The sequence below is a fragment of the Mustela lutreola genome, chromosome 4, assembly GCF_030435805.1.
Source record: "Mustela lutreola isolate mMusLut2 chromosome 4, mMusLut2.pri, whole genome shotgun sequence".
Classification (NCBI taxonomy): domain Eukaryota; kingdom Metazoa; phylum Chordata; class Mammalia; order Carnivora; family Mustelidae; genus Mustela; species Mustela lutreola.
In genome coordinates this window covers 16,620,816-16,646,770 of record NC_081293.1, presented here as the reverse complement: position 1 = coordinate 16,646,770, position 25,955 = coordinate 16,620,816, and the positions used below count along the sequence as shown (strand labels likewise).

Here is a 25,955-nt window from a genome sequence, read left to right as displayed (position 1 = left end):
ACCCATGATCCCTCAAAAACCTTGGAAACTTCTGACAGCTCTTTGTATAAGTGTGTCCCTCGGGATCTGGTGCCATCTCCAGTGTAAATGTTGGAACAAGACCTCTGTGAAGAGGGAAAACTGGTTTCCTGAGAAAGGCTGGAAGAAATTCTGTCTAGAAAGAGATCCGTAGTCCTCTGTGGTCTGTTGGCCTCGTTGTGATCACAAAGCCCCAAATCCAATCACAAAATGTGCTTGGCTTTAGGAAAGTACATGATTCTTTTTTTTTTTTTTTTCTAGAAATGAATTCAGATGTGTAACAGTTTTATTGTGATTTCCTTAGGTAGATATAATCCAATGGAGGGATCCAATGAAGAATGCCAGCCTCATAAAACATTAAGATGTTACATAAAATACATTAATAATCTTGCCTTGCAATATGTACATTTCTTTGTGATGGTTGGAAGTCTTGCTTTTAGGCAGCCCGGGAAAGTAAGGGCTACATTTATTGAGTACTTACCCCATGAAAGGTACTGTTCAAAGATCTTCATGCATATTAACAAATTCAGTTGGCCTCCTAGGTCCCCGTGGGTTGGATAACCCATAGTCCGAATGAGTGGTCCTTGATCATTTAGCTAGAAAATGGAGGCACTGGATCCAAACCCTGAACTCCCTAGCTCCACCGTTCCTATGTGTGAACACCAGCCCCTAAGATGGACTTTGAAAATGAGTAAGAGAATGCATGATTCAAAGGGACAAATCCCACACCTGTGTGTGTGTGTATGTTGTTTCTACTTCTAACTCCTTCACCTATATCATCACATTTAACTCACCTCATAAAATTATTTAAGACAGGCTCAGAGAGATTAAGAAATTTGCTAAGATCACACAGCAAGTGTGTGGTTTTGCCACTGGCTCTTGCCACCACCACACAAAGCTGGCAAACAGACAGGTTCAGAAAGGATGTCAACATCAGGCTGCATCTAGAAGGACATTTTTGAAGGGTGTTCCGAGGTCTGCCACCCCCAGAAGGGAAAAAGGCTTTTGACAACAGCACATTCTATTCAGAAAGCCGACAAGTCTAGACAGAAAGGGACACCCAACTCTCAAGATCCCTCCTCTCTTTCAGGTTTTCTACTCTCCTGAAGTGGGGAGTGGAGGCCTTCCCCACATGCAAAACGTATGCAGAATTTTATTCAAAAATGTTTAATAAATCAAAGGTGCACTTAGAACAAGAAGCATCACACAGCCAGGTGATAGCTCTTTGTGAGTCTGAAGATCCAAGGGGGCGGACTCGTGCTTTTGCAGAACTGATTGATGGGATGGGAGAGATCGGAGGGAAAAAAAAAATACACTCCCTGCCACAGACAACCACGGAACAGAGGAAATTTAAAATATGAGAGGGAAGATTGAAGCCCTGCTGGAAGATTAAAGAAAGGAAAGCACGACAAATGGGCAGATCAATTGTTGTGTGAAGATCCTGAGGTATTTAATTCGTATTGGGCTGTGCTGTACTTGGAAGTCCCACAGTTGTGCTGCACAAATGGTTCTTGTATCTTTCCAAACCTCGTAGATCACAGGAGCCCACAACCACCGATGACCAAAGATCAGGGTTCATTTTGGCTAGAGATTGCCGGCGTGTCAGTGGAATTCCCCACCTGTTTACCCAACTCCAATCTGTGCTCATCAGATCACAAGGGTTTTTTCCTTTTAATCAAAATTAACCTGGAATTGACCAAAAAGGGGAAAAAAAAAACTTTATTTTTCCTGGAAAACTGACTTAAGTGTAATGAAAATCGTGCCAAATGATCAGGGTTTTCTTTTATCATTGGCCAACAGGGAGCTTAGCTATAAATTTGTAGCTTGGCTTATTAACTGTGTAGCATTTATGATTTCCATAATAGCAGTCTGGTTTTCTGCTTGATATTGATTGCCCCAATTAAACATCTGCAATTGTTCCATAGACCTGAATCGGCCTGGCCATGTTTGTGGCTCCAGTCATCTTGAATTAGACCAAGTGTAGACTGGGGAGGCTCATCCACAACTTGGCTGAGCCATTCAGGTTTCCTGACTTGGATTTTCCAACTAAGCAATGTGAAGTAAATTTCCAGTCAATAGTTGGAGTGGATACTCTGGTGTTCCACCAGATCCCTCTTCACAGATGAGGCCCTCTTTTTCTCAGCTGCCTGGTGTTGGCTCCTGAAGGTACTCAGCTGAGTTCCTTTTGGAGAATTACCCGTACCCAGAATTTCCTTGACCAAACTTGTGTTCTTTCTGTGGGGATAGCCCATGTCCAGTGACATTGGGTGTTATATGCAACAAATGAATCATTGAACACTACATCAAAAACTAATGATGTACAATATGCTGGCTAACTGAAGATAATGAAAAAATAAAATAAAGCATCAGAATAAAGATTAGATCAAATGGAAAAAAATAAAATAAAAGGTATTATATAACTCCTTTTTGACAGGATGATCCCAGTACAAGGGCCTACCCCATGGCTCATGGCAGGACAACACTGAGGGTCAGCTCAGCTCTAGAACTTTCCAGGGGGTGGGCTCTGTTATGACTATACTTCAGCCCAACTTCTTCTACTTGTCCTGCTCCTCTCATTCCCCTGTGGGCATTGATCCTAAAAGCACTCCCCAATAAACTTCCTGTCCACAAATCTCAACATCTCCATTTACTTCCCAGAAAACTCAGCCTAAAATAATAGTGGCTGCTGCTGGAGGAGGAAGTACAGAAGTACAGAAGGCCTTCTGTACTACCTACTGGGCACATGGCCACTCCTAAGAATATGTATTATCCAGGATGGAGAGAATGTGGAAATTGGCCAGGCAATAGATAATCTTTGCTTTCAGACATGTTGTTTTCTTCCACGAGTTCTTAGGTGGCTTGGAGTAAATGGCGAAGCTGCCACCCCAAGACCCTGGGGTTCAAGCAGTAGAGTCGAAGTAGCCTCCAACCTGGCTCTGTCTCAAGCTGGGTGACCTTGGGCAATTTATTGAACCTCTCTGAGTGTCTTTAACTATAAAATGGGTCAGATCATCTTGTGGGGTAGTTATTAAGAATATATGAGCTTAGGGTTATAAAGGCACCTGGCACACAGAAGCTGCTCCATAAATGTTGGTTTTCTTTTACAAACACTGCAGGGTGATGGTCCTCTAGTATCTCTTAGGTAAGAAAATTGGGTGGGCATTACCGACGAGTTTACCATGGACATGAACATCCTGGGGAGATTTGGGGCAGCACGGGGAAAGTTTACTCACCCCATGCCAAGTTAACAAGGCATCTCCCCATCTCCCTTCCCTCCCTACCCCAAAGGAGGACACACCCCTGGAAATTTACAGATCAGTGAGGGGCCTTGAATAATGGGAAGGAACAATGGCACTTCCTTGCAGGATGTCTTCTCTCCTGATTAGGGATGACTTTAAGAATTTAATGGAAGAGGCACCTGGCTGGCTTAGTCAGTTGAGCATCTGACTCTTGGTTTCAGCTTGGTTCATGGTTTCTGGGTCCTGGGATCAAGCCCTGCATCAGGCTCTGTCCTCAACTTGAGATTCTCTCTTTCCCTCTCTCTCTGCCCCTCCCCCTGCTCATACACAGTTTCTAAATAAATAAATAAATAAAACCTAAAAAAAAAAAAGAGAGAGAGAACTTATGGAAGTCCATTAAATGTGGACTCTGAGTGAGGGTCATTATGAGAATGTGACTTCATGAGGCTGGCACCTGGCCTGTCTTAGTCCTGGCACATTATTGGTGCCCCATAAATTCTTGTGGAATGAATGAGCAACCATCATTAGTCCCCACACCCTGCAAAGTTCTGATGATTCTGGAGCAGGGGACATAACTTCTCAGAGAACATTTGGAGGGCAGTGACGTCACATCGGTCCAGGCCCCTCCCCTGGCTTCCGGTGTCTCCACAGGGGCCTGCAAGTTGTGTAATCTTCTGGCTGCATCCCGTCTCTTCCTATTGGGTCAGGGCTTCACAAGCCATGGCCTTCTTCTTCTTCTTCTTCTTCTTCTTTTTTTTTTTAAGTTAATTTATTTTAGAGAGCCAGAGTGTGAGCAGAGTGAAGGACAGAAGGAGAGGGAGAGAGAGAATCTCAAGCAGACTTCCTGCTGAGCATGGACACCTGACGCAGGGCTCTGTCTTATGGCCCTGAGATCATGACCTGAGCCGAAACCAAGAGCCAGACGCTTCACAGACTGAACCACTCTGGCATCTGTTGTGACCCTGTGTTAGTAAATACTGTTTTATTGGGACCCAGCCACGTTCACTGGTGTAAGCATTCTCAGCAGCAGGATCGAGGGGACGTAACAGAAATGGATGGCCAGGAAAAAAAACTAAAATTTTTGTTATCTGGTCCTTTCAGGAAAAGTTTGCTGACCCCTATCCTAGAGAGAACAAATGAGATAAAGGTTTCCCCCCAAGAAGGGGCTCATTTTTTCCCTGGGTTGGATATTAGATTCACTAAACATAGGGCCCTTTCATCTCTGAGGGTCTGGGGGCTCAGGAAGTACCAACCCGTAAAAAGACTTGACTGACATCAAAGGCAGTGCGTTCAGCAATGTCTCATCTATGCGAGCTGCTGCCCTCAGACACCTCCATGCTCTCACGTAGACCTCTCAGTAATGCTATGGAATGGGAACTGTTATCCCCACTTTACAGATGAGGAAACTGAGGCCCAGGGAGAATAAATGATGTCCACAGTGTCCTGTAGCAGGGCTACGGCAGAGCAGGGACTCTTCCAGGTCTGTTTTGAGTCCCGAATGCTGTTCATAGGCATTCCTCTCTCTGCTTCCCTGTGCTGAAGGCCCAGTAGGAAGACTGTCATGACTTCAACATGAATAAACATGAAAAAAGGTTGGTTCAGGCCCAACCGGTGGCTCCAGAATAAAAACCACCCAGAGTCCAGGACACCGAAGAGAGGATCTCTGGCAAGGGCATCATGAGGAAGACTTTTCTTAGGGTGAAAGAATCAGCCCATAGACAACCAGAGTCCCAAGCCCACCCAAGGCAGCACAGGAGCTCTCTCCAGCGGGATGTGTAACCCAGCTCATGAGAAAATGTCGCCCAGAACTCGGACAGAGCAGACAAACTTCATCGCTCCTGACACCCACACCGGAATGAGGGCTGAAGGCTCTGCGTGTGAATTCAAAAGAATAGAGGTCCCAGGTAGGACTAGTCCAACTCCCCAGATAAAGACATAGTACATGATAAGCTCCCCCTTTTTCCTTCCTAAATTAAAAGGACTACGCATCGTTTAGAGACTGCGCTCCTTTAGGGCTCTGTGCAGAAATCTATTCAGTTTCATGTTGCTGTGATGCCAAGACTGTAGGGACATAAGAGACCATGTGTGGGAAGCCTGCAGCTGTTACACAAAGAGCAAAACTGTTTTTTGCTTGAGATAAAGGGAAGATGACATGGCAGGGAAATTAATCTGGATTAAAAGGACTGAGGTCACTTCCTGTCGACACAGGAAGAAAAGCTGCTGGTTTGTTTTCTGAGACTCTGTCCACAAAGTCACACGAGGCTGGTGGGGGGGAAAGAGACGCCCCAGTCACATGAGTGATACAGGGATTTGACTTTGGTGAAAATGTCTCTTTGTACTTTTTACCGACCGTACAGGTGCTGGGACGTCCCCAGCTTAAATCTGGAAAACAGCATACACTCCCCAGTGCTCTGCCTCCTTGGCTATTGCTCTGTGGTCAGGTTGCCATCAACGGTGTCCCCAGCACTACACTGGTGACCTGCTCTGCAAGCATGGCCACCTTCAGCGCCTCCCAGTCTACAGAAACTTCCCACCCACAAGGATGTCTTGTCCATCACCTTGTTCCCTTCCTTTTTCATACCAATCACTAACTAAAATGAACTTGCTCACTTTTCCATTGTCCCTGTCTCCAGACAGAACGTCTGTTCCTCAAGAGCCAAGTTCGTGTCTGCCAGCTCTGTCCCTGCGTCGCCAGTGCCCTGCTCCTGGCGGATCACTGGGGCATATTTGACAGATATTAATGTAGTCTTCAAGCACAGGTTGGAGTGTGTTTAAAATTTCACAAATACCTTAGTTTTTCATATCCAGTTAGCGCTGCTATTTTAGGGGTCCTGGTTATAAGGTAGGTATCCAACTGTCATTTTAACAGAGTTGTTTTTCATTTAAGATACATTTATTGAACACCTACCGTGGGCCAGGCAAGTGCCAGGCATCTATGCTAAGAATTCAATGGCAAACAAAACAGAATGCCTGCCCTCAGGAGCTTTCAGTCTGGTGGGGACAGTGGGGAACGAGGATTAATGACACAGCAATGCAGGCACAGAAGGGCGACCTCGCTATGGGCTAGGAAGGAAAAGCACACACAGGGCTTCTGAGGAAGTCATGTCTGTGTTGAGACCAGAAAGATACATGAACTAGGTGCGTTAACTAAGTAAACTTGCTAAAGAGTGATTAGGGTTGGAGTTAAGAAAAGAGTTAGCGTGGAGTAAAGATTAGGGGAAGAATAGGGTGAGTCCAGAGAAGAACTTTCCAGAAAAAGAACTTTCCAGAAGGAGAACTTTCCAAAAAAAAACTTTCCACTGTCCTAGAGGTCAGGTGGATGCTGACCAAGAGTGAGTTGAAGGCTGCCTAAAATAGCTGGAGACAAAATAAGTAGAGAAAAGAAGACAAATTTGGACTTATTTAGGAGATAAAATGGTGCAACTTGGTCTGTCCTCCAAGGACATCTGGTGGCCAAGGCCTTGAGTTTGGCCTTCTCCTGGGCTGGTACCTATGGGCCTTCCTTGGTTAGCAACTTGGCTTCCAAAGCTGGAAGCAGCCACGCAGCTGTCCGAGCACGTGTGACAAATACGTTACGGCGGATGGGTGAGCAGAAGGGCCAGGGGAGCACCTGCCTCGGCTGGCAACGAGGTTTCAGAACTTGGATTCAGAACTCAGGCGGGAGGATTCCTGGAGCCCTTCCATAGATTACTGTGGGCAATCAGGTGATTACAAGAGCTCAAGATGATGCCTATTAAAGAAATCAATTGTGTTCCTGAGAACCCACGCTTCATGGGTAACGTTGCCTTATATAGTCGTCTCTGAAACCCAGCGTAGCTAAATAAGGAACAGAGGGAGCAACGGGGCCGAGTGAGAGCATCGTGGTTTCTTCACCCTCTTGATCAAAGAAAGACTCCAATGAAAGGGGAAAAAAAATAATTAAAAAGTAAAAACCTTATGTAATGAGATTTAAAAGAAAACTTTTGAAGCCAACAAGCAACCATGGGCAGTGCTTCAAAGGGCCCAGAATCAATGTTTGTCAATAGCAGTTTTGCATCCTTTATCTTTCATGAATAGAAAGTGTGATGTTATTAGGAGCCCATCCATGCCTTAATTCTGTTTGAGATTTGATGAATCAGAACTCTGTTAACATTCTGTCTGAATCAGCAATGGCCAAGGCCTATAGCAGAAGCCTTACCCGAGCCGGGGCTTTCATCCTGCCACTAGGATGGTAGTTAACTCTCGGACCTTCTGCAATGAACCCTCAGAGGCCCCCGGGGTGCACGCAGGGGCCAGGGCTCTTGAACTCTGCCACTTTCTTTGGAGACTTTCTCCCCAGAAAAGAAACCACCCCTGTGACTCAGCCTAGCTGCAAAGTTACCATTTGTTTAATCAAGATAGTTGGTTTGCAAAACATTAAACATTAAACAGTATTTGATGCCTAGTTAATAATTGGCATCCTCTTCATGTGTTCCTGAATCCCTGGAGACTGACATTTCCCCCCCAAAGGCACAGACAACAAAAGAAATTGTGCGTCGGGCCACGCACAATTAGACTGCGTAGATGTTTGCCAGCATGTCTCTTCTCCATATTCTGCTGTTAATGGTTCTAGCAGGGAAGACAGCCATCGGGGTAAGTGTTGCTTTCAAATATCTGTAGTGGAGAGACTGAGGTTATGAAGAGGACCAAAGGGCCAGGAGTGACTAGAAACTTCAGTTGTGAAGGGCTGGTGTTGCCATGTTGTATATGGCTTGATTGTAAGCGTCAATGCACACCTGCGACGTTGGTTGCTGCTGTTGAGAATTCCATTCCAATGGGCCATGCAACTGACTTGAGCCCTCTTGAAGGAGAGTCTCTGTGAGCACCTTCCAACTAAAGGGACTGAGTGAGAAAATCTGCTAAGACAATGGGCTGTGATCTGGGGTGGATCTTGGAGAACCCTTTGAGATGCCTTTGAAAGCCATTGACTCTCCTAGTACCTATTGACAGACTGACACAGTTTTCTGGCCATTTCAGGCAACACGATGGTAAGATCCCCTGTGATTTGGCTCTAGAGGAAAATCTTGTCGGTTGCATACGATGCCAGCCATAGGTTTATTTAGACGAATTCGTTTTGGAGAAACGTGGGTGATATTGTTTCTCTCTTTTCACAGGACCCTAGTAGATGGGGAAGGAAGGGGAAGAAGAGACCCAAGGGAGGTAGTGGTGAGGAGGGAAAGGAAATGCCATCCAACGGTCTTGCATGGGGCTCTAGGCATTGGGGAGCAGAGGGGTAGAGGAGAAGTTGGGTCCTGCTATGTGCCATTGTGGTCCCGAAGTACTGACTGGATCTCTATGGGCGCAGGAGAGGGGCCATCAACAGAAGCAGGGTCTTCTGGAGTTCCCTCCTGGATGTGGTTTAGGCAAGAGTGTGGGTCTGGGAGCCAGTGCCTTGAGTCGCAGCTTTGCTACATTCTAGCTGTGGGATATTGGGCAGGCAACATAATCTCTCGGAACCTCAGTTTCTTCTACTGCAAACCAAGTGATAATCTCTTACTGATCTGGGGAGGGCCACGGCTGATTGAATGAGGCAATGCATTGCCTTTCCATAAATGTTAGCTCTTTTCCCTCAAAATTTCCAGAATGAATACAACTTCTCTATAAAAATCAAAGAATGTGCTCCTTTGGGCTGTGCGTCGGGGCAGGGTGTTGGTGGGTAGAGAAGGAAGAGAGGACAGGAACCGAATTAAAAGTCATACTCTCTTTATCTTATGAAATGCCTTTGCATTTTATCTCCCATTTTACTCCGTAGAGTTTTTCCTGTAGGAAGCAGGTTCAGTTTTAGGTTTTCTGATCGATACTTCAAAAACAAGAGCCTCTCCTTCCCTTTCGGCAAACTGTCCTCAGACACTTACCTTAGCCCCATATTAACCTGTCAGGTGTCTCACCTCTGAGAGAGTTCTCTTTCACAGTGATGACTTGTATATGTGCACTGGGGTTGCAATTTACAAATCTTCAAGCCCTCACCTCATTTGATTGCTTGTTGGATGTCTGGGGCAGAGGCCCAGCAGAAATTGCACAGGTCTAGAAGAAGAGGTGGAAATTATCAGAGGTGCACATGGGGCCCAGAGAAAGTATCCATCAGAAAGAAATAGAGCCTAAAGTTTGCAGGCAAGGAGAGGGTTGAGGCAATCTGTTTGAAATTCACAAAACGATGATGGTCCCCCAAAATCCCTTTTTTGTAAGCCCCAGTGAATTTTTAGGGTTAGCAATGAAATTATAAGTCAATAATGGATAAAAGAGAAAATATGAGAGATAGCCTTCAGGCAATGAGCTTAGTCAGTTCTAGAGAGAGGATTCAGGGCTTTGGAATGTTTTCTTACCCCAGATGTGTGCCAGACAGGTGGTTGGGAAGGCGGCTTGCGTTCCACGGGCCAGGCCACAGACATCCAGAGGAAAGTGGCCAATTTGCTCAGATGCTTTGGAGAGTTTGGGAGATCATTGCAGGGAGGAAGCCACGCAGCCAGATGGGCTGGGGAGCGCCTCCTACCCCACATAGCTAAAAATAATAACCAACTGCTATCATTTAATGAGAAGTCCTGTGAGCTGGGCTCTGTGTTTCCCGTGGCTTGGTTCATCTCGGGAAACACCCAGAGAAGAAGGTACCTTTATTGCTCCCATTTTACTGGTGAGATGATGGACAGCTTAGCCTCAAGTCATACCCCTGGGAAGTGGCAGAGCTGAGCTCTAGACTATGGGCTGCTGTCCACTGTCTGGATCAAGTCTTTTGCCTGGACCCCGGTTAAAGATGAGATTTCTTCTGTCCACAGAGCTTCAGGGGCATGGTCCTTTGTGTGGGAACAGGAATCTCTTAAACTGGGAGTCTGTGTACTGGTTGGGGTGTAATGGCTCCACGTGCTTCTGGAACTTAGAGAAAAGCATTCACAAGGCCTGTGATCACTATCCTTTGGAAGTATGTGTGGACACTCTCCCTTGAATTTAGGTCATGCAGCAAACCTTATAATGTCTTCTCTATAAGCTCATCTAACTTAGATTTTTATTCAGATACCCATGATCCAAAGATGTATAGGTCAAACGTGATGGCCATCAACACCAGAGAGGCAGCCATGGGTTCTTCCTGGCTGGAGCTACATTTGGTTTTCCTTAATGAACATCTGTCACCAGCACAGCCTTGTAGGGTTGTCCCCATTTGATGGGTGAGAATCAGACCCAAAGTTGTTCAACTAACTTCCCAGCCAGGATTGAGGCCCAGATCTGCCCAACTCCTCCTCCATTACGGGAAGCCCACTCAACTCCGTGAAGCACAGGCACCGCCATCCAGGGTTCAGAAATCTCTTCTTGATCTGCTTCTTGGGTGATTTGGGGGTGCCTCTGGTCTTGGTCATAGTGGAATTTGACCTCTTCCAGGGTCAGAAGCCAGAGGACAAGGCTTCTTCAGGCCTGCCCTACTTAGCTCAGCCCATCCCCAGAGAGGACAGACGACAATGGCTCTTCCTCTCCCCAGTGTGTTTGCTCCCACTTCTGGATATTTTAAACCTTAGCGTTTAGACCTAAGAACTCCAGGACTCTATCCTCCCCCCAGGCAGAGCACCACAGAAATTTTTGAACAGGCTGGAGTCTACAGATTGGCAACTTGGGGTACATTCTGCTCACAGCCTGAGTTTTATTTGGTGGGTAGAAGGTCAGCCTAAGAGTATTCTAATTTCCTTTCAATTGCTAGGTGACATCTGCAAATCAGAACATTTTACATAGAAATATAAATTCCCAGCTTCTCTTGAAAACATTTTAGTAACATGGGGCTCACATTCTTGCTTGGCACCAACTAGATGAGGGGCTATTGCTCTCATTTTTAGAGGAAACTCAAGCCCCCGAGTCCATAGGCCTTACCACTTTCTACTGTTGACACCTTTTTGCTTGACAGATGTTCATTATCTGATGGGTTCTAGCTTGGAGAGAGAGAAAGAAACAAGAGGGAGCCCTGTTTGTCTGTTATGACGCAGAAACAGTGTGGATGTTGAAGAATTGGAATCAGTTTTGTATGGTCACATAACTGGGTTCAATGTCTGATTCATTTAAGCATCCAAACCTGCACGTCCCCCAGGACTAAACCAGGCCTTTGATGGGAAGATACAGGCCACCCCTTTCTAAGCTTCATTGTTCCAGAATGTTCAAGTCTCTTTCAAACCCAGGAGGGACATCCCTCTCTCTTGCTGGAACCCACACAGAGACTTATAGAAAAGAGAGCGACTGAATTTCACTGCGACTTCTCATACATTTTTTTTTTTTTTTGACTGATCCAAAGCACAATTTCAACTCATTAGCTTTGGCGGTGTGCACTGGTATTTAGGGAAATCAGGTCGCAGGAAATCGCATGTGTAGATAGGCACAGATATATTTATATTTGAAATTCATTAGGGTTCCCTAAATGCAAAAGCCATGCTGCTGTCACAGAGAAACAGCATGGCAGAATATTCGGCAGCCGGGATTTTAAATAAAACATGCTTTTCTTCATAATTAATATAACAAGGTTTTCTGGCTTAGGACCTGGCAAGGATCCCAGGAAAAACGAAGGGGTGGGGGTTGGGGGGTTGGTGTAAAGTGCCTCTGACCCAACAAACATATCCCAGAAAGAGTTTATGCTTAGGGAACCCTCCTCAGTCATGCCCACAAGAGAGAAAGAAAGGAAGAAAGAAGAAGGAAGGAAGGAAGAAGAAAGAGAAGGAAGCAAGGAAGGAAGGGGGGGAAAAAAAAAGAAAAAAAGAAAGAAACTCAAACTCATTGACAACAGTGGCTAATAATCATAATCATAGTGGCAACCATTTATTAAGTTTACTAAGTCTCTACCGTGTATCAGCTATCATGTGCCTACTGCTTATGATCTCATTAAAGTTTCCCAATAGCCCCACAAGTTCGGGACCATGTCACCCTCATTGGACAAATAAGAAACTAAGCTATAGAAAAGTTCAATGATCAGCATGCTGTAGACGGCCGCCTGGGGCTGGGCAGGGGGCGGGGCGCGGTTACAGAGTTCGGATTCAAACCCAAGTCTGCCCAATCCCGGTTCCAAGCTCACGACCCCTGCGCTAGAGGCTGGCCAGGTCAGGGGCTACCCAAGAACAAAGGAGAACGTTCAGTGTGGTGTGGAAGGCGTCAAAAGACGCAGTGGTCTCAGACTCCAGCTTCCAGCAGGCGACAAAGTTACTCCCACCTGGAGGCAACTTCCACGGTCCCTAAACTTTTTCTTTCTAACCCCAGAAGCATCGAGGCTTGCCAGATGGCTAACCAATCAGTTCAGTGTTTTCAAACTTTACTCATGAATGAAATCTTGTTAAAGCCCAAGCCCGTTTCTTAATATGTTCCTTACACATACTTACCTTTTCTCTATCTCGATAGATTTATTTTTAGAGGAAATTGTCACTACTATAAATGGAAAAACAAAAATCACAGAAAATGATGTCATTGAATTCTTACTGGCTACACTTGTCACATAGATGGTCAGAGCCTCAAGCCTGCTTTCTCCTTGTGGGAAGAGGGGAGTAGCATGGGGGGTGGGGGGAGAGAGTAGAGACTTACCTGCTCCAGTGAGTTTTTCTTTGGGATGGCTTTGGAAGGGTTGACAGTAAAATTGGGAGGGGAGTGACAGCCTCCTGCTGTGTTGGCTGCCACGCCCTGGCCAAGCACCGCCCACATCATCAGCCTGGGAATCCCTGGGTCCCGCCTAGAAGACACAGCTTTGGGGCTGGACTGGGTTCCCATCAGTGGGAAGCTCCTTTTCTGAGCCCCTGAGCTATTTGCTGAGGCCAACTGGCCCAGGTTAACTTGAGGGGTTATGCTCCTATGGCCGGCCTCAGACCCATCCTACTCTTTTGTTTTATTTGTTCATTTGCCTTTCCAAGGGCCTTCCAACTGCATATCACATCTAGAAAGGAGTGTTTTTATGCAATCTCCCCATCCCGAATGACCTTACTCTCTAACCTTCAATCTTCCCCAATTCCTTGAAACTACACTCCCCGGGAGCAACCGCATCCCCTTGAATAAAACATCAAGGCAAGGAAATTTTTAGTTTTACAATTGGGAAAACTGAGGCACGGGGGGATCCAATGCCTTGCATAGGAGCAAATATCAGCCCCCTGTTTCCTTGGCCAGGAGCTTCATGCCTAAGGCAGATACAATCAAAGTGAGGCTGAGGGTAAAGTCACCTGGGTACTGGTTTGAAATTCATGTTCTAGGCTTACTCCAGACCCAGAGACATAAGACGCCTGCAGATCGAGCCCCGGCATCTGAATTTCCATCCAGCTCTCCAGCCAAGAGTGACAACTGCCATGGAACTCCTCCCTCCACCCCACCCCCTCTCTGCTTGTCATGTGAAGCTACAGTCAGTCCAGCCCCTACTTACCAGGGTGGGGGGCTCGGTGGGCTCTACAGCTCTGAGCTTGAAAGCAGAGAAGCTGTACAGAGCGCCTCCAAGCCAGGCACAGGAGACTGACTTCAGAAAAAGGCCTTTTCAGAAAAAGGCGGTCAGGTCTTGAGTCCCTCCCCTGCCCCAGTCAGCTCAGGTCCTTAAAGGAATACTTCACACCCCAACACCCCGGCCCTTAGCTTCCTCCTCCTTACAAGAAGGCTCTAGACCCGCTCCTCTCCACAGTGCTAGCTTGCTGGTCACTATGGTCCGGCTTCGCCCAGGCTCCCAAGAAGGAAACCACGCACCCACACAACTAGACAGGGCTTTCTTCTTTGGCCTCCCTATGTTCCCTCTGTCTTAGAGCCTTGCCTCCTTGCCGGGGGCTTCCGATTAAAGTCGTGTTCCTCAGCACACGAAGGGAAAAACCAAATGGATATACAATGGAAGGAATGAAATTTGGATATACGCTACCAACACGAACCTCGAGAACATTATGCCTCGTGAAACAAATCCAGTCACAAGGACAGACCCTGGGATCCCACACATATGCAGTACGTAGAGTAGGCAAATCTAGAGACAGAAAAGACAACGCAGGTGAGCTGTGGGCAGGGAGGAAAGCGCTGTTGTCTAATGACTACAGACTTTCTGCTGGGGATGATGAGAAAGTTTTGGGTAAAGAGAGCAGAGACCGGGGGCGCCTGGGTGGCTCAGTGGTTTGGGCTGCTGCCTTCGGCTCAGGTCATGATCTCAGGGTCCTGGGATCGCTCCGCAGGAAGCCTGCTTCCCTCTCTCTCTCTCTCTCTCTGCCTGCCTCTCTGCCTACTTGTGATCTCTGTCTGTCAAATAAATAAATAAAATCTTTAAAAAAAAAAAAAAGAGAGAGCAGAGACCGTTAGGCACAACAGAAATGTGGCTAATGTTTCTGAATAGCCCACTTACAAACGGTTCAAGTTCAAAAGTACTGGGTTATGTGTATTTTATTCCTTTTTTTTGGGGGGGGAAAAGGTGTAAGTGGCTTTGCACAACTGTTAATTTCATCACTTCGCTTGTCTGGAGCAGGAGTCCCAGTGTGGGGAAGGTATGGGGCAATAGTTGGGATGGTGACCGGAATCCTAACAACCTCTGTCCTCTGTCACTGCCACCTCTCACCCTGACCTTGAGCTCTTTGTCCAACAGTGAGGACTGGCCTGCTGAATTGCGCACTCCTGCCTCTGGCTCACTTTCCAGTCCCAAGGCTGCGGCTTCACCTGGCCACAGGGCAGACTTCTCTCCCACACAGCTGCCCCCGGGACAAATGCAATTCTTCCTCATTGATCTACCACCAGGTCATGGTAGAACATCCAAGAGGAAGGGATGGTGGGATCAGGGTCCCCATTTTTTACCTACCCGGGGAGGTGTTTCTCTGTTGTTTGTTCACACCAAGCCAAGCTTCTGGCCCCAAGGGACAGGTCTAGCTCCCCATCTCCCATCTTCTGCTTTCCAAGCTTGGAATTCATCGACTCAGGGTTTTAGCTTCTGCCTTTTGGTTTGTTTTCTAGAAGATCTAGAGTTCTGAAAGGTAGGGGAAGAACCAGAATTGAAATAGTCTAGAAAAAGATTAAACTAGATTAAAGAGAGGACAAAGCAGATTAGACTTCAATGCTCCTCACCCCCAAGGAGACTACACCGTAAATCAGTAAGACTCAGAGACAGTATCTTTTTCTCTGCCCTCTTTATCTTTCCCACTAACCAACCTTAGCCTAGAAGACACTAGAAGTTGCTATTTTAGCCCTTTTGAGACGAAGAATACAAATGGTGGAAGAAGCTGGCCGTGGCTAGCAGGCCCCCCAAGCTGGGTGGAGATGTGCGTTGAGCTGCATTAGCCACAGTGGACCGGCGAGGCTGGAGCTGACTTTTGTACCTTCAGCAGCTGTCACTGGTGCCCGCTGGCCCTCTCTGTGTCCTGCCAGGCCTGGGCTAGACTGAACAGGCCTTTCCTGGGACAGGACAGGGGTCTGATCTCATCACCCAGTTCCATGCCCTGCCTCTCTCCGAATTAGGTAGCTCTTCTGTTTTCTTCTTCATTCTTCCTTCCCAGCAAATGCTTGCCATGGCGCCCTCATCCCCCGTCATAATGGAGATTAAGACCAAGGACCCTGATGGCTGGCTGGCCCCGTTCTATCCTGGCTGCACAGTGGGCCAGCCGAGCTCCTCTGGGCAGCTTAATCTCTGCCCATCTGTTTGCTCGCCTCTAAAATGGGCATAATTATAGAACCTCAATGACCAAGGATTGTGTACAGCAAGTGAGACCAAACGCACATCCGTCACTTGGCACACTGTCAGCTGTCAGCACACATCGACTGAGACGACAGTTGTCTCCTCTTTCTTCTTAATCCTTTTGCTTTCGGGGTCTTCCTCCTTGGATTTCCAGTCCCAGGATTAGGAGCTGTTTCATTTCCCCGCCACCGTGGAAAAATGGAATGCCACCATGGGATGAAAAGAGGCAAATATTGTGCCCACCCAGTCCCCTGGCCCCGCCACCCAGGTTAGTTTCAGGATCCAGACGTCCGGCGTAAACAATGACCACTGGCTCGGCCTTTCCCACCTGGAGCCCCAGTTACCCAGGCTGTGCCTGGGCACCCCGTTTCTGCATTTCACTGCGGCCTCTGCTGGAGGACCCAGTGATTCACAAAACGAGTGGGCTGGCTCCGGATCCCTGGCACCCCCTGACACACAGCCGAGGCTGCACAGCTGAACTGCAGCAGCTTCCGACTCTGCGAGACCCAGTGGGATCCTCAGGGCCCCCAGCCCAGAAAGGTCTCCCTTTCTTTTTGTTCGGGAACCCTCAGAGCGCCCGCACCTGCTCCTGGAAAGGGCACGTCTGCCACCTGCTGGCTGTGGGCGGCGCAGCATCTGGCCAGGCCTCCTGGTCCGGGTCAGAGCCGCGATCTGGGGCTCTGGGCCAGGCACAGGTGTCAGAGGGCCTTTTCCGCACTGGGCGCAGAGGAAATCTGTTCCTCCAAGTCCTCCCTCCTGTCCTGCCCACTTCTCGGGGTCGACAGTGAACAGGCATGGCAGTTTATATGGGAGAATTCAGGTGGTACCGCCTCTGGGCTGGGCAAATAATGGGTAGACAAGCTCCGGATAAGCTCCATGGAGGGAAGCTGAGGTGCGGTAAGGGGCAGGATCAAGGCAGAATTGGCAGGAGGGGTAACGTTGGCATCTGGGGCTGTCTCATACCCCTCTTTTGGCACCACCCTGCCCCTCAAGCCTGGAGGGGTCAGCATCAGATGTTCCCCGTTCAAGACCCCAAGACCAGGGGTCTGGGAATACCCCCCGAGACCTGAACTCAGCCTTCCTCTGTCAGGCTCCCCATTCGGAACCCCCTTCCCAAACAAAATGCCCAGCCTTTGTCTCATTCTTTGCAGAAACCAAGCCAGGTGGCCGCGAGGCAATTAAACAGGGACAGGCATCGTCCAGAGAGCAAACGTCCTCAGCGCTCTGCACCTACCCCCCTCCTCAGCTGTGTGTGGTGGATGTTGTCCAGTCTACAGAGGGTGGAAGGACCAACACACTGAGCGTGAATACAGATATATTCCCAATGCCATTATCATTCTCGAGAAGTTCCACATTGATACACTAATATTCTTTAATATGAGTTTATATTTGGGTTTCCCGGTTGCCCCAATAATGTCTTTTATAGCTTTTTCTCTTTTTTAAATCAAGGATCACTCCCTGCATTGGGTTGTCAGGTCTCTTTAGTCTCATTTAAAAAACAAAAACAAAAACAGCCTTCCCAACTTCTTAGTCTTTATGACACACACTGACATTTTTGTAGGGTCGAGGCTGGTTGTTTTGTTGAAATGGCCACTGTCTGCACCTGTCGTATTCCTCATGGACAGACACAGGATAAGCATTTTTGTCAAGAATCCCACATGTTGATGTTGTATGCTCGGTACCTCCCATCAGGACGCATTCTTTCTTTTTCCTGTCTTTTCTAATTTATTGTCCATCTGCCTAATTCCCAAAATGGTTAAAGAGGCTGACAGTAAAACAGAAAATCAAAACTACCACTGCAGGGAGAGGAAGGTTGATGTGGGTACTGGGAAGATGACCACACTGACCACAGCCTTTTGGTGGCTAAGACCCAAAGGGATGACCACATTGACCACAACTTTTTGGTGGCTAAGACCCAAAGGGAGACCTGTCAGGGGCTAGAAACTTCTTTTTTTAAATAGGAGGGCAGCAAACTTTGTAAAGTGCCAGATAGGAAATCGTTGGGGCTGTCTGGTCTCTGTCACGACTTCGACGGTATAGCACAAAAGAGGTTTCAAAGAATACTTAAAAACGGGCATGGCTGCGTCCCAATCAAATTCAATTTGTAAAGCCACATTTCCGGGTTTGGCCCCAGGGGCCTTAGTTTGCTGACCCTTGAATTAAGTAAAAGTAAACGTTCCAGCTATTAAATGAGTAATGCTTTCTTTTTCCGGTAAGTACTGCATTCTAGAAGGAACTGTTCATAACACTATTTATTTATTCAGCAAAAACTCTTTGAGGATTGCCGTGCGCCGAGCGCTATGCTCAGTATGGGGTAATACATCAGTGATGAAACAGACAAGGTCTTTGCCTTTCTGGAGGACAGAGGCAATGTGAGAAACAGATAGCGTGCAGATAAACAGATGTAAACTATGTGTCGCAATAAGAACTGTGGAGCAAATGAATGGACATAGTGATGAAACAATGAGGGAGGGGTCATACCCATAGGGGAGTTGGGGAAGTCCTCCTTGAGAAGATGGCATTTAAGCTGGAACCTTGATGGTCATGGAGACAGCTTTCCAAGCAGGAGGAAGAGCAAGTGCAAAGGCCCTGGGGTGAGGGGAGCTTGGCTAGTGCTAGTTGGAGCCCACGTATGGCTGGAGATTAGTAAGTGTCAGTGGAAGGGAAGGGTATGGAAGGAGGTTTATAAGTTGTGGCTGGTGTTTGTATTTTATTCTAAGAACAATGGGAAGCCACTGGAGAGTTTTAAGCATGTGTCCATCCCCAGTCCAAGGAGCTGTCAACCAAGACCATCACCTAGACTTGAGTGTGAATCTGAATTCTATCACAACTGTGTGACCTCTGAGCCTCAAATTTCTCATCTGTCAATGGGCAGACAAAAGCCTCTTCAGACGGCTCTTACAAGAATGAGATGCAGCAACGCACAATCAGGCAGACAGGAGATGCTCAATCCATGCTAATCCCTATCATGGACAGATTGTCCATACCTGGGCAGCCAGGCCCCAGCAGGAGAGCAGGTGAGCACGAGCCCCATAAGTCAGGGAGGCATCCAGCCAGTCAGCTGACTTGACCTAGCTCAGCCCTGTGTGGGTTTATCTTTGTTTTGTTTTCAGTTCTCCCTGATGTCTTTACTCCTCGACCCGGACCCAGGTGAGTGTGTGGATCGCCCTGGGGCTCCTCACAAACCACAGGCTGGTTCTGGGATGGAAGAAAGCGGGCCCACGCATGTAAGTGCTGTCACAAGCTCAGGGTTCAAATGATTCAGATGTGTTGTAGACCCCTTTCGAGAAATTTCCCAGAAAAATGCACTCCCGATATTTGTGTCTCTGTGCACAAACACCATGCTTTATTCAATTCTGAGTTACCCATGGATACCCCTGGTCCCCCGTCAGGACCCCAAGGGAAAAATTGCTGGTACAATGAAATCTCTTCATTTTACAGAGAAGGGAATCGAGGCCCTGGGAGGGGAGGCTACAGGTCACACAGACCATTAGAGATGCGATGAGATGAAAAGGCCAATGCAAAGCCAGGGTAGCATTGGGCACTTACTGGCCCCCTGCAGGCCCACCCTGGACCCCAACTCACTCCACCCCTTGGGTCGGGAGCCAGGTCCTCTGTGCTGTGCCACGCAGGCAGTCCCCAGGCTGACCTGCCCCTGTGGCGGCCTCCCACCAGCATCCACAACAATGACCCATTGCCCGGTGCCCTCAGCTGTGCCCAAGCCAAGCATAGCTGCTCCTTCTGCCATCATCCAATCTTGGTCTTTGACTCTGGGTCCAAGTCTCCCTTCTCTGCTCCAAGACCGAAGGGAGAAAATGCTACGCAAAACTCCCATCAGGGCGGAGACTGGCATTGCCACTGGTGGTGACCTGTGCTGGTCACCCCACAGAGGACCATAGCCAGGGAGACAGCACATGGAGATGGCAGTCATGTCTGAACTTTGGGTCAAGGGCTTATTTGGAGTCAAGGTGGGGACAACTTGGTCAAAATCCATGTGACAGCAGCAAAGCCGTGGCTGGCTCAAGACAGATGATGTCTGATCTTTGTCCACTCATTATGCTCAGGGGATGTTTGTGGAATTGAGCATGGCATGTGGCTTTTGAAAGTGTCTGTGTCTTTCTCCAGTGCAAAGGAGACTGTCCAACTAAACAACATATAATTTAGTCCTTGGAGGAATTGTGTTTTGGGCGGCTCCCCCAGCTGCCCACATCAGCATCCACATGTGGAGTTTGGGGGGTCCAAAGCCAAGGGGACAGGGAGAGCTGCCCCCTCCGTGGCCTTCAGCACACACCACTCAGCTACCAGGTGTCAGACAGATGGAGCTCCAGAACTGTGGGGTCACACAGTGGGTGGGGAGCATAGAGGAGTCCAGAAACCTCATTCTCTTCAAGGATTTGAAAAGCAGACCCGCCCCTAGTCCACGAGGTCAACTTTGAGAATTAAGAGGTATCTTTACCCCAAGACACGGTATTGCCATCTTCCAGAAAATTGTGTTATCTTTACCCCAAGACACGGTATTGCCATCTTCCAGAAAATTGTGGAAGACATCTACAGTGACCATGAGTTTCTGATACTCTGGCACTGAAGTTGTGCAGTGAACAACGTGAACAACTGGAAGCAGTGGCCCCATGAAACATGGATCACAGTAAAGGGAGGAATCAGCCTCTGTGTTCACAAGGGTTTTAGCTTTAATGGAAGAGATTAGAAGCAATAGGATCAGATTTGGTCTGCAAACAGGAGAACTTCCTCACCAAAGTCATCAAAAAAATCTGAATGGGCTGTTGGGCCCTTGGGAGGTAGTATGTTCTCCATCACTAGCCAGCTTTAAACACAGGCTGCTTAGGAGGGAGTGAAGAGTGTTGGATTTAACCTTCTGAAATTCTAGGCTCTAGAAGAACTCTGTCAATAGCTTCTGTCAGTTTGGTGAGTAGTTGAAGGGACGCTGGAGCCCACCATCCCCGGGCTCCCAAGTCCGTCTTGAGGTGCTCGGTCGACCTCTGGCTAGGGAGTAGGGTGAGATGTGTAGCTGGGCCTTTCTACAGAGCAGGTTAGGTTTTAAAAATGCCCCGTTCGTGTCTGCTCTGGTGCTTTGATGGAATTTGTCATATCCCAGCTGGCTTTAGAGAGCAGCGTGGCCAAGGAAACACCATGCCAGTGTCCACAGGCAAGCGGCTTCTGTAGCTGGTCTTGCTGGACACAGCACATGGCAAGGGTTTGGCGGGAGCAGAAGGCGCCTGGGCCACAGTCCCCCGTGTGTGGAAGAGGAGGGGGCCATCAAACAGCAAAGACTCCGCTCATCTCCCCAAAGCAGGTGCCGTGACAGCCAACGGGCCTGCGGAAATACCTCTTCAAAGCTGGCTGGGCTCTGCCCAGCAACACAAGCTAAGCCCATCCATCAGCTGTCCTGCCGCCTGCCAGTGAGGGTCTCGGCTGAGCTTGCCCTGTCAGCTGGATGGGAAGCGTCAAATACGGGCCAACAGGGCTGGGGCTTGGGGGAGGCCCTCGGAGGACCCGTCTGTGCCACGGTGATGGATGACGCCAACAGGGACAGCATTCCGGAGATTTTTATTCCGTTCCACACATCTGGCAAGCTCCTTAACCAAGCAGCTGCAGAGTCCCCATCGCACCAACGCGGAGCTTTTTCCGAGAGACCCTGGGTCCAGACCACGGTAATCCCGGTCGAGGGACTTGGAGCGTGTGCTAAAAAAGATTTCTCGACGTGTGTTACTTCCTGGAAGCTGAAACCCATGGAGTTTCCTGAAACACAAACCCCCAAGAGGCCCAGGAGGGCCAGTAGAAAAGCAAACCAGATTTGGCATGAGGTAGACCTGGCCTACCTGTCTCCGCCACCACATTTATTTAGTATAGTGTCCAGGACATAGAGACTAACCAGTTATCAGGATGATTTGAGGAAGTTCAGGATGCTCTCACCACCCTTCCTGGAAGGTTCTAGAAACAGACTCTGATAACTAGACAGATCCACAAGGATTTCTTTTGATGCCTAGTATGAGATGCTCCCAAAAGCTGCTCCATTCTTCACCTGAAGCAGTCTCCTTTTCTACCATCTAGAGAATGCCTCCAAAAATCTGTATTCAGTCCTGGAGTGTTTTTCTCCAGTCCAGCAAGGAAAGCAAATTCCATGGCAGGCTGTAACCCATGGGTGGCAGAGGAGGGGGCCAGGAAAGCAGGCAGGAAAGCACTTGGACAAATTTCTAGACTCTACAGAGCCCATCAGGCATCTTCTTCACCAAATACCTCTGACCCGGATCTCACATAGTCTCTCTCCTAAGTTCCCTGTTTTCCTCTGCTCCAAGCAGATCCCAGCTTTGCTGGCCAAGCTCCGTGCCTGCTGTGTGCTGGCCAGTCAGAAGGAAGGGAGGTCCCACCACAAAGGGAAAAACTCACTTGTGGAACACAACCATTAACTGCATGTAGGGCTCTGTGCTGGGTCTGAGGAAAAGACAAGGCCCTCGCTCTTAAGACACTAACTGCCTACTTGGAGGGAACAATCAGATAGACCAAGTTGAATAATAAACCATCTGAGCGCCAGCCATGAAACCTAACATTCTGCAAGGCTGCTGAGGAATGCTGGAGTTTCTAAAATTCTTATCCCACTGGCAACCCAGGATCAATCAATCCCTGTGTGTTCATTCATTATTACTACAGAGTATACTACCCTAAACTTAGTGCCTTCAACCATGAGTATTCTTCCTAGAATAAGAATAATGTGTCAATTCTTTGGGTTGGCAATTTGGACCGGGTTCAGCCAGGAAGTTCCTCTGGTCTAGACCAGGCTCGGCTGATGTTGGCCAGGCCTCCTCTTGTGTCCGCAGTTAGCTGAGGATCAGCTGGGCTCTTATACGTTGGAGGCCTTGACTGGAAGTGCTGGACCTTCTGTTGCCCACACATTCTCTTATACTCTATAGAATAGGCCAGACTTGTACCACAGGGCAGTCACAGAGGCCCGAGAGAAAAGAAAGAGAGAGGAAGTATGCCAGACTTTAGAGACCCAAGCTTGGAACAAGGCACATTGTCCTCTAGCACAAGTCCCAAAGCCGGTTTACACCCAAGGGGTGGGGGAAATCAACTCCATCTTTTGGTAGGAGGAGCTATAAAGTCTCATTGCCAAAGATGAGGCGACAGGGAAGGGTGGGGAGTCGGAACCATCTTCTCCCATCAGATTGGCTCATACTGCCTGAACTTGCCAACGTAGAATGTGAAGCGACCTCACCTAGACTTGGCCATATCTAGCTCCCCTGCCTCTCCATTCCCTGTTCATCTCCCTTGTTGGCTGGCTTTCCTCCCTCATTCACCCTGGCCCAGAAACTCTTGTGCTGGAGGCCGCATCCCACTCTTTTCTGTATATCTCTCCATTATTCCCAGTGCCTTCCTGAACCTGGTGTCATATTGGTCCATCGTAGGTGCACAACACCCTTTCCTTATGTAGACAGTGGGATTAAGTGCCAACAGCATAAAAAAAGACAAAATAAACTGTAAGTTTGGAGGTGGAGAACTCCTGCCACGGAGGGCATACTTCTATACAGCACTCTGAAAACATGGGGCAGGAGGATCTCAGTGCCTTTCCTCGCACAGAACTCCAACTGTCTGGCTTCTGGTGACATGGGGCCACTGAGCCTCTGTTGCTTCTCTCCATCTTAACCAAGGGCCCTGGGCCCCCTGGGGAAGAGCAGGGACTTTTTGCTTTGTTTAGCAGAAGTATGACTCCAAGCCAACATGTCTCATTCCCTCTTCAGCGTCACTGAAGGCTGAGCAGATCTTGTTAACAAGGCTGGATTCCAGCTAAAATACACCGGCAGACATTTCAGCCATCCCCCACCACCTAGAAAAGTCACGCGATTCCACTTATGTAAAAACCTTCCCCATTTCCAAATATCTGCGAAGGGAATGATTCTTAATGGCCGAGCTGAGATTAGCCCAGCCGACCTTCAGCCCGGGGGCGGGACAGGAGAAATTACAGGAGCACTCTGGAGGCACTTATCTACACACACCTGTTGGAAAAACAAAAATAAATTCTCTAAACCAAGAAAGAAATAAATAAATGATGTAATCAGCTCATTACCAGCCCATTGTCTCTCCCAAATGTCAGTTTGAAATCTTTCATGTCAAACTCTGAAAAATGGTTTTTCTCCCCCCCCACCCCACTTTCTCACTCTCTTTCTCCGCTTTATCGTGCTAGATGGAAAGAAACTTTATTTGCTCCAGGAAGACAATGGCCTTATCTTCAACCTAGATCCCCGTCCCTGGAAAGGTGGCCTCCTCTGGGAGCATTTTCATAGTGGGGAAAAGCAGCTCGCGAGAAATAATGAGCAGGCAAAGGGAGTCTTGACTTGACACTGTGATAAATGAGGTGAAACTTTGGCAAGGAACCAGAGTTGGCGTATTCAAAAAGGAAATAAAAAGATCGTTCCATTTTAATGGGAAATATAAAACAGCCATTGTGCAAAAGTCGATTTTTCAAAAGCCAAAGAGATAAAGACTAGAAGGGAATGACTGAGAGACGAGGGAGATAATGCGGTTGATAATCAGGCTGAGGTAAAGTGCCATGCTCGGAGCCACCGGCGGGCTCGGTGGGAGCGCCTTTGCAAGTCTCGCAAGCTGGATTTGCTCCTGCCTCATTACCATATGCATCTCCGCACCTTGTCCTTCTAGCTTTAAGCGGCCGCCTTGCCACACTCCTGCCAGCCGGAGAGAGCAAAGTCAGTCCAACTTTCTTCAAATCCCAAACTTCTCTCCACTAGCCACAGAGTTACCAGCACCCTCTAAGTCCCCAGAGGACAGAGAGCTGAGCCTTACACAGGCACTTGCTCTTCTCGATGGACCTGACTAGCATGAGATCGACAACCGGGGGCTGTGCCACACCCTGTCTTGTCTTTCTCTGGGCAAAATCCAGGAACCTTCTCTAGGTTGTCCTTGGGCCAATCCTACATATAGGAGGCTGGGTATGTGAGGGGGATGGTTGGACCCCTTTCCCCAAGGATTAGTGTGAATTAACGGAGGCAGTGGAAGAGACCAGCTGAATGCAATCAAGCTGATGCAATTTAGGGGTTCTATGGGGATCAGCTGCCCTAGTCCAGGTGCTTGGTGCAGGGCTCAGTGCATAGTAACAGCTCAATAAATCCTAGCTGTTGGAACAAGGCTAGAGATACAAGGAAAGTAGTTTGGTGCCGTGACCAAGAGGAAAGTGATGAGTTTCTTTGACTTCGTAAGTTAAGGTGACTAATAAAGACCCAGGGAGAGGGACGCCTGGGTGGCTCAGTTGGTTAAGCGGCTGCCTTTGGCTCAGGTCATGATCCCAGAGTCCTGGGATGGAGACCCACATCGGGCTCCTTGCTCGGCAGGGAGCCTGCTTCTCCCTCTGCCTCTCCAGGCCTCTCTGCCTGTGCTCGCTTGCTCTCTCTCTTCCTCTATCCCTGACAAATAAATAAAATCTTAAAAAAAAAAAAAAAAAAGACCCAGGGAAAAAGCTAATTCACAGAACCGCCCAACAAGGTGCTCAGGCACCATTGGGTCTGACCATGGATACATCTTGTGTAGGACCTTGGAGACCTTCTAGACCCCAATCATCTTCCTACTGTCTACAGATAAGCAAACCGAGGCCCCGAGAATACAAGTAACTTGTCCAACATCACAGTCGGGGGAAAGCCAGATCTTGACTTCTCCTCATTTCCAGGCAGGTGCTCTTGACCCTGACAAATGCCAACATTGCCTTGCTGGGTCATAACTCACCCCAGTGAAAACTCACAGCACCTAACCCCCTCTGTCCACCCTATCAGTCGAGGAGCCAGAAGGACACATGGGTGCCCCTTCAGGATCTGGAAGTCTTTGGGTTGAATGATTAGGGTTTCTTCCGTTCTCTTCCTACTTCTGCAGATTGGACCCCTGACTACTACGAGAACAGCTACGAGGAATACAACCAGGAAGAGAACAGCAGTAACGCTCCTGCCTACCAGGAGAATCCCGACTGGTACTACATGGAGGATGGTAGGTTCCAACACTCTTCAGGGGCCCTCCTGGGAGGAGGGAGAAGAGAGTTTGTGTGT

The 25,955-nt window shown here is 48.2% G+C and overlaps 1 protein-coding gene across 1 annotated transcript in view; it reads left to right on the top strand.

The window, feature by feature from the left end:
* Window positions 1–7,720: 7,720 nt before the first annotated feature.
* The window catches only part of HABP2 (hyaluronan binding protein 2), a 31,637-nt gene continuing 13,402 nt past the window's right edge, over window positions 7,721–25,955 (top strand). The window contains exons 1-3 of the mRNA XM_059173140.1: window positions 7,721–7,868; window positions 19,008–19,044; window positions 25,786–25,896. Of these exons, the coding sequence (XP_059029123.1) occupies window positions 7,800–7,868; window positions 19,008–19,044; window positions 25,786–25,896 (217 nt within the window). The 5' untranslated portion in view covers window positions 7,721–7,799. The remainder of the gene's footprint in view (window positions 7,869–19,007; window positions 19,045–25,785; window positions 25,897–25,955) is intronic.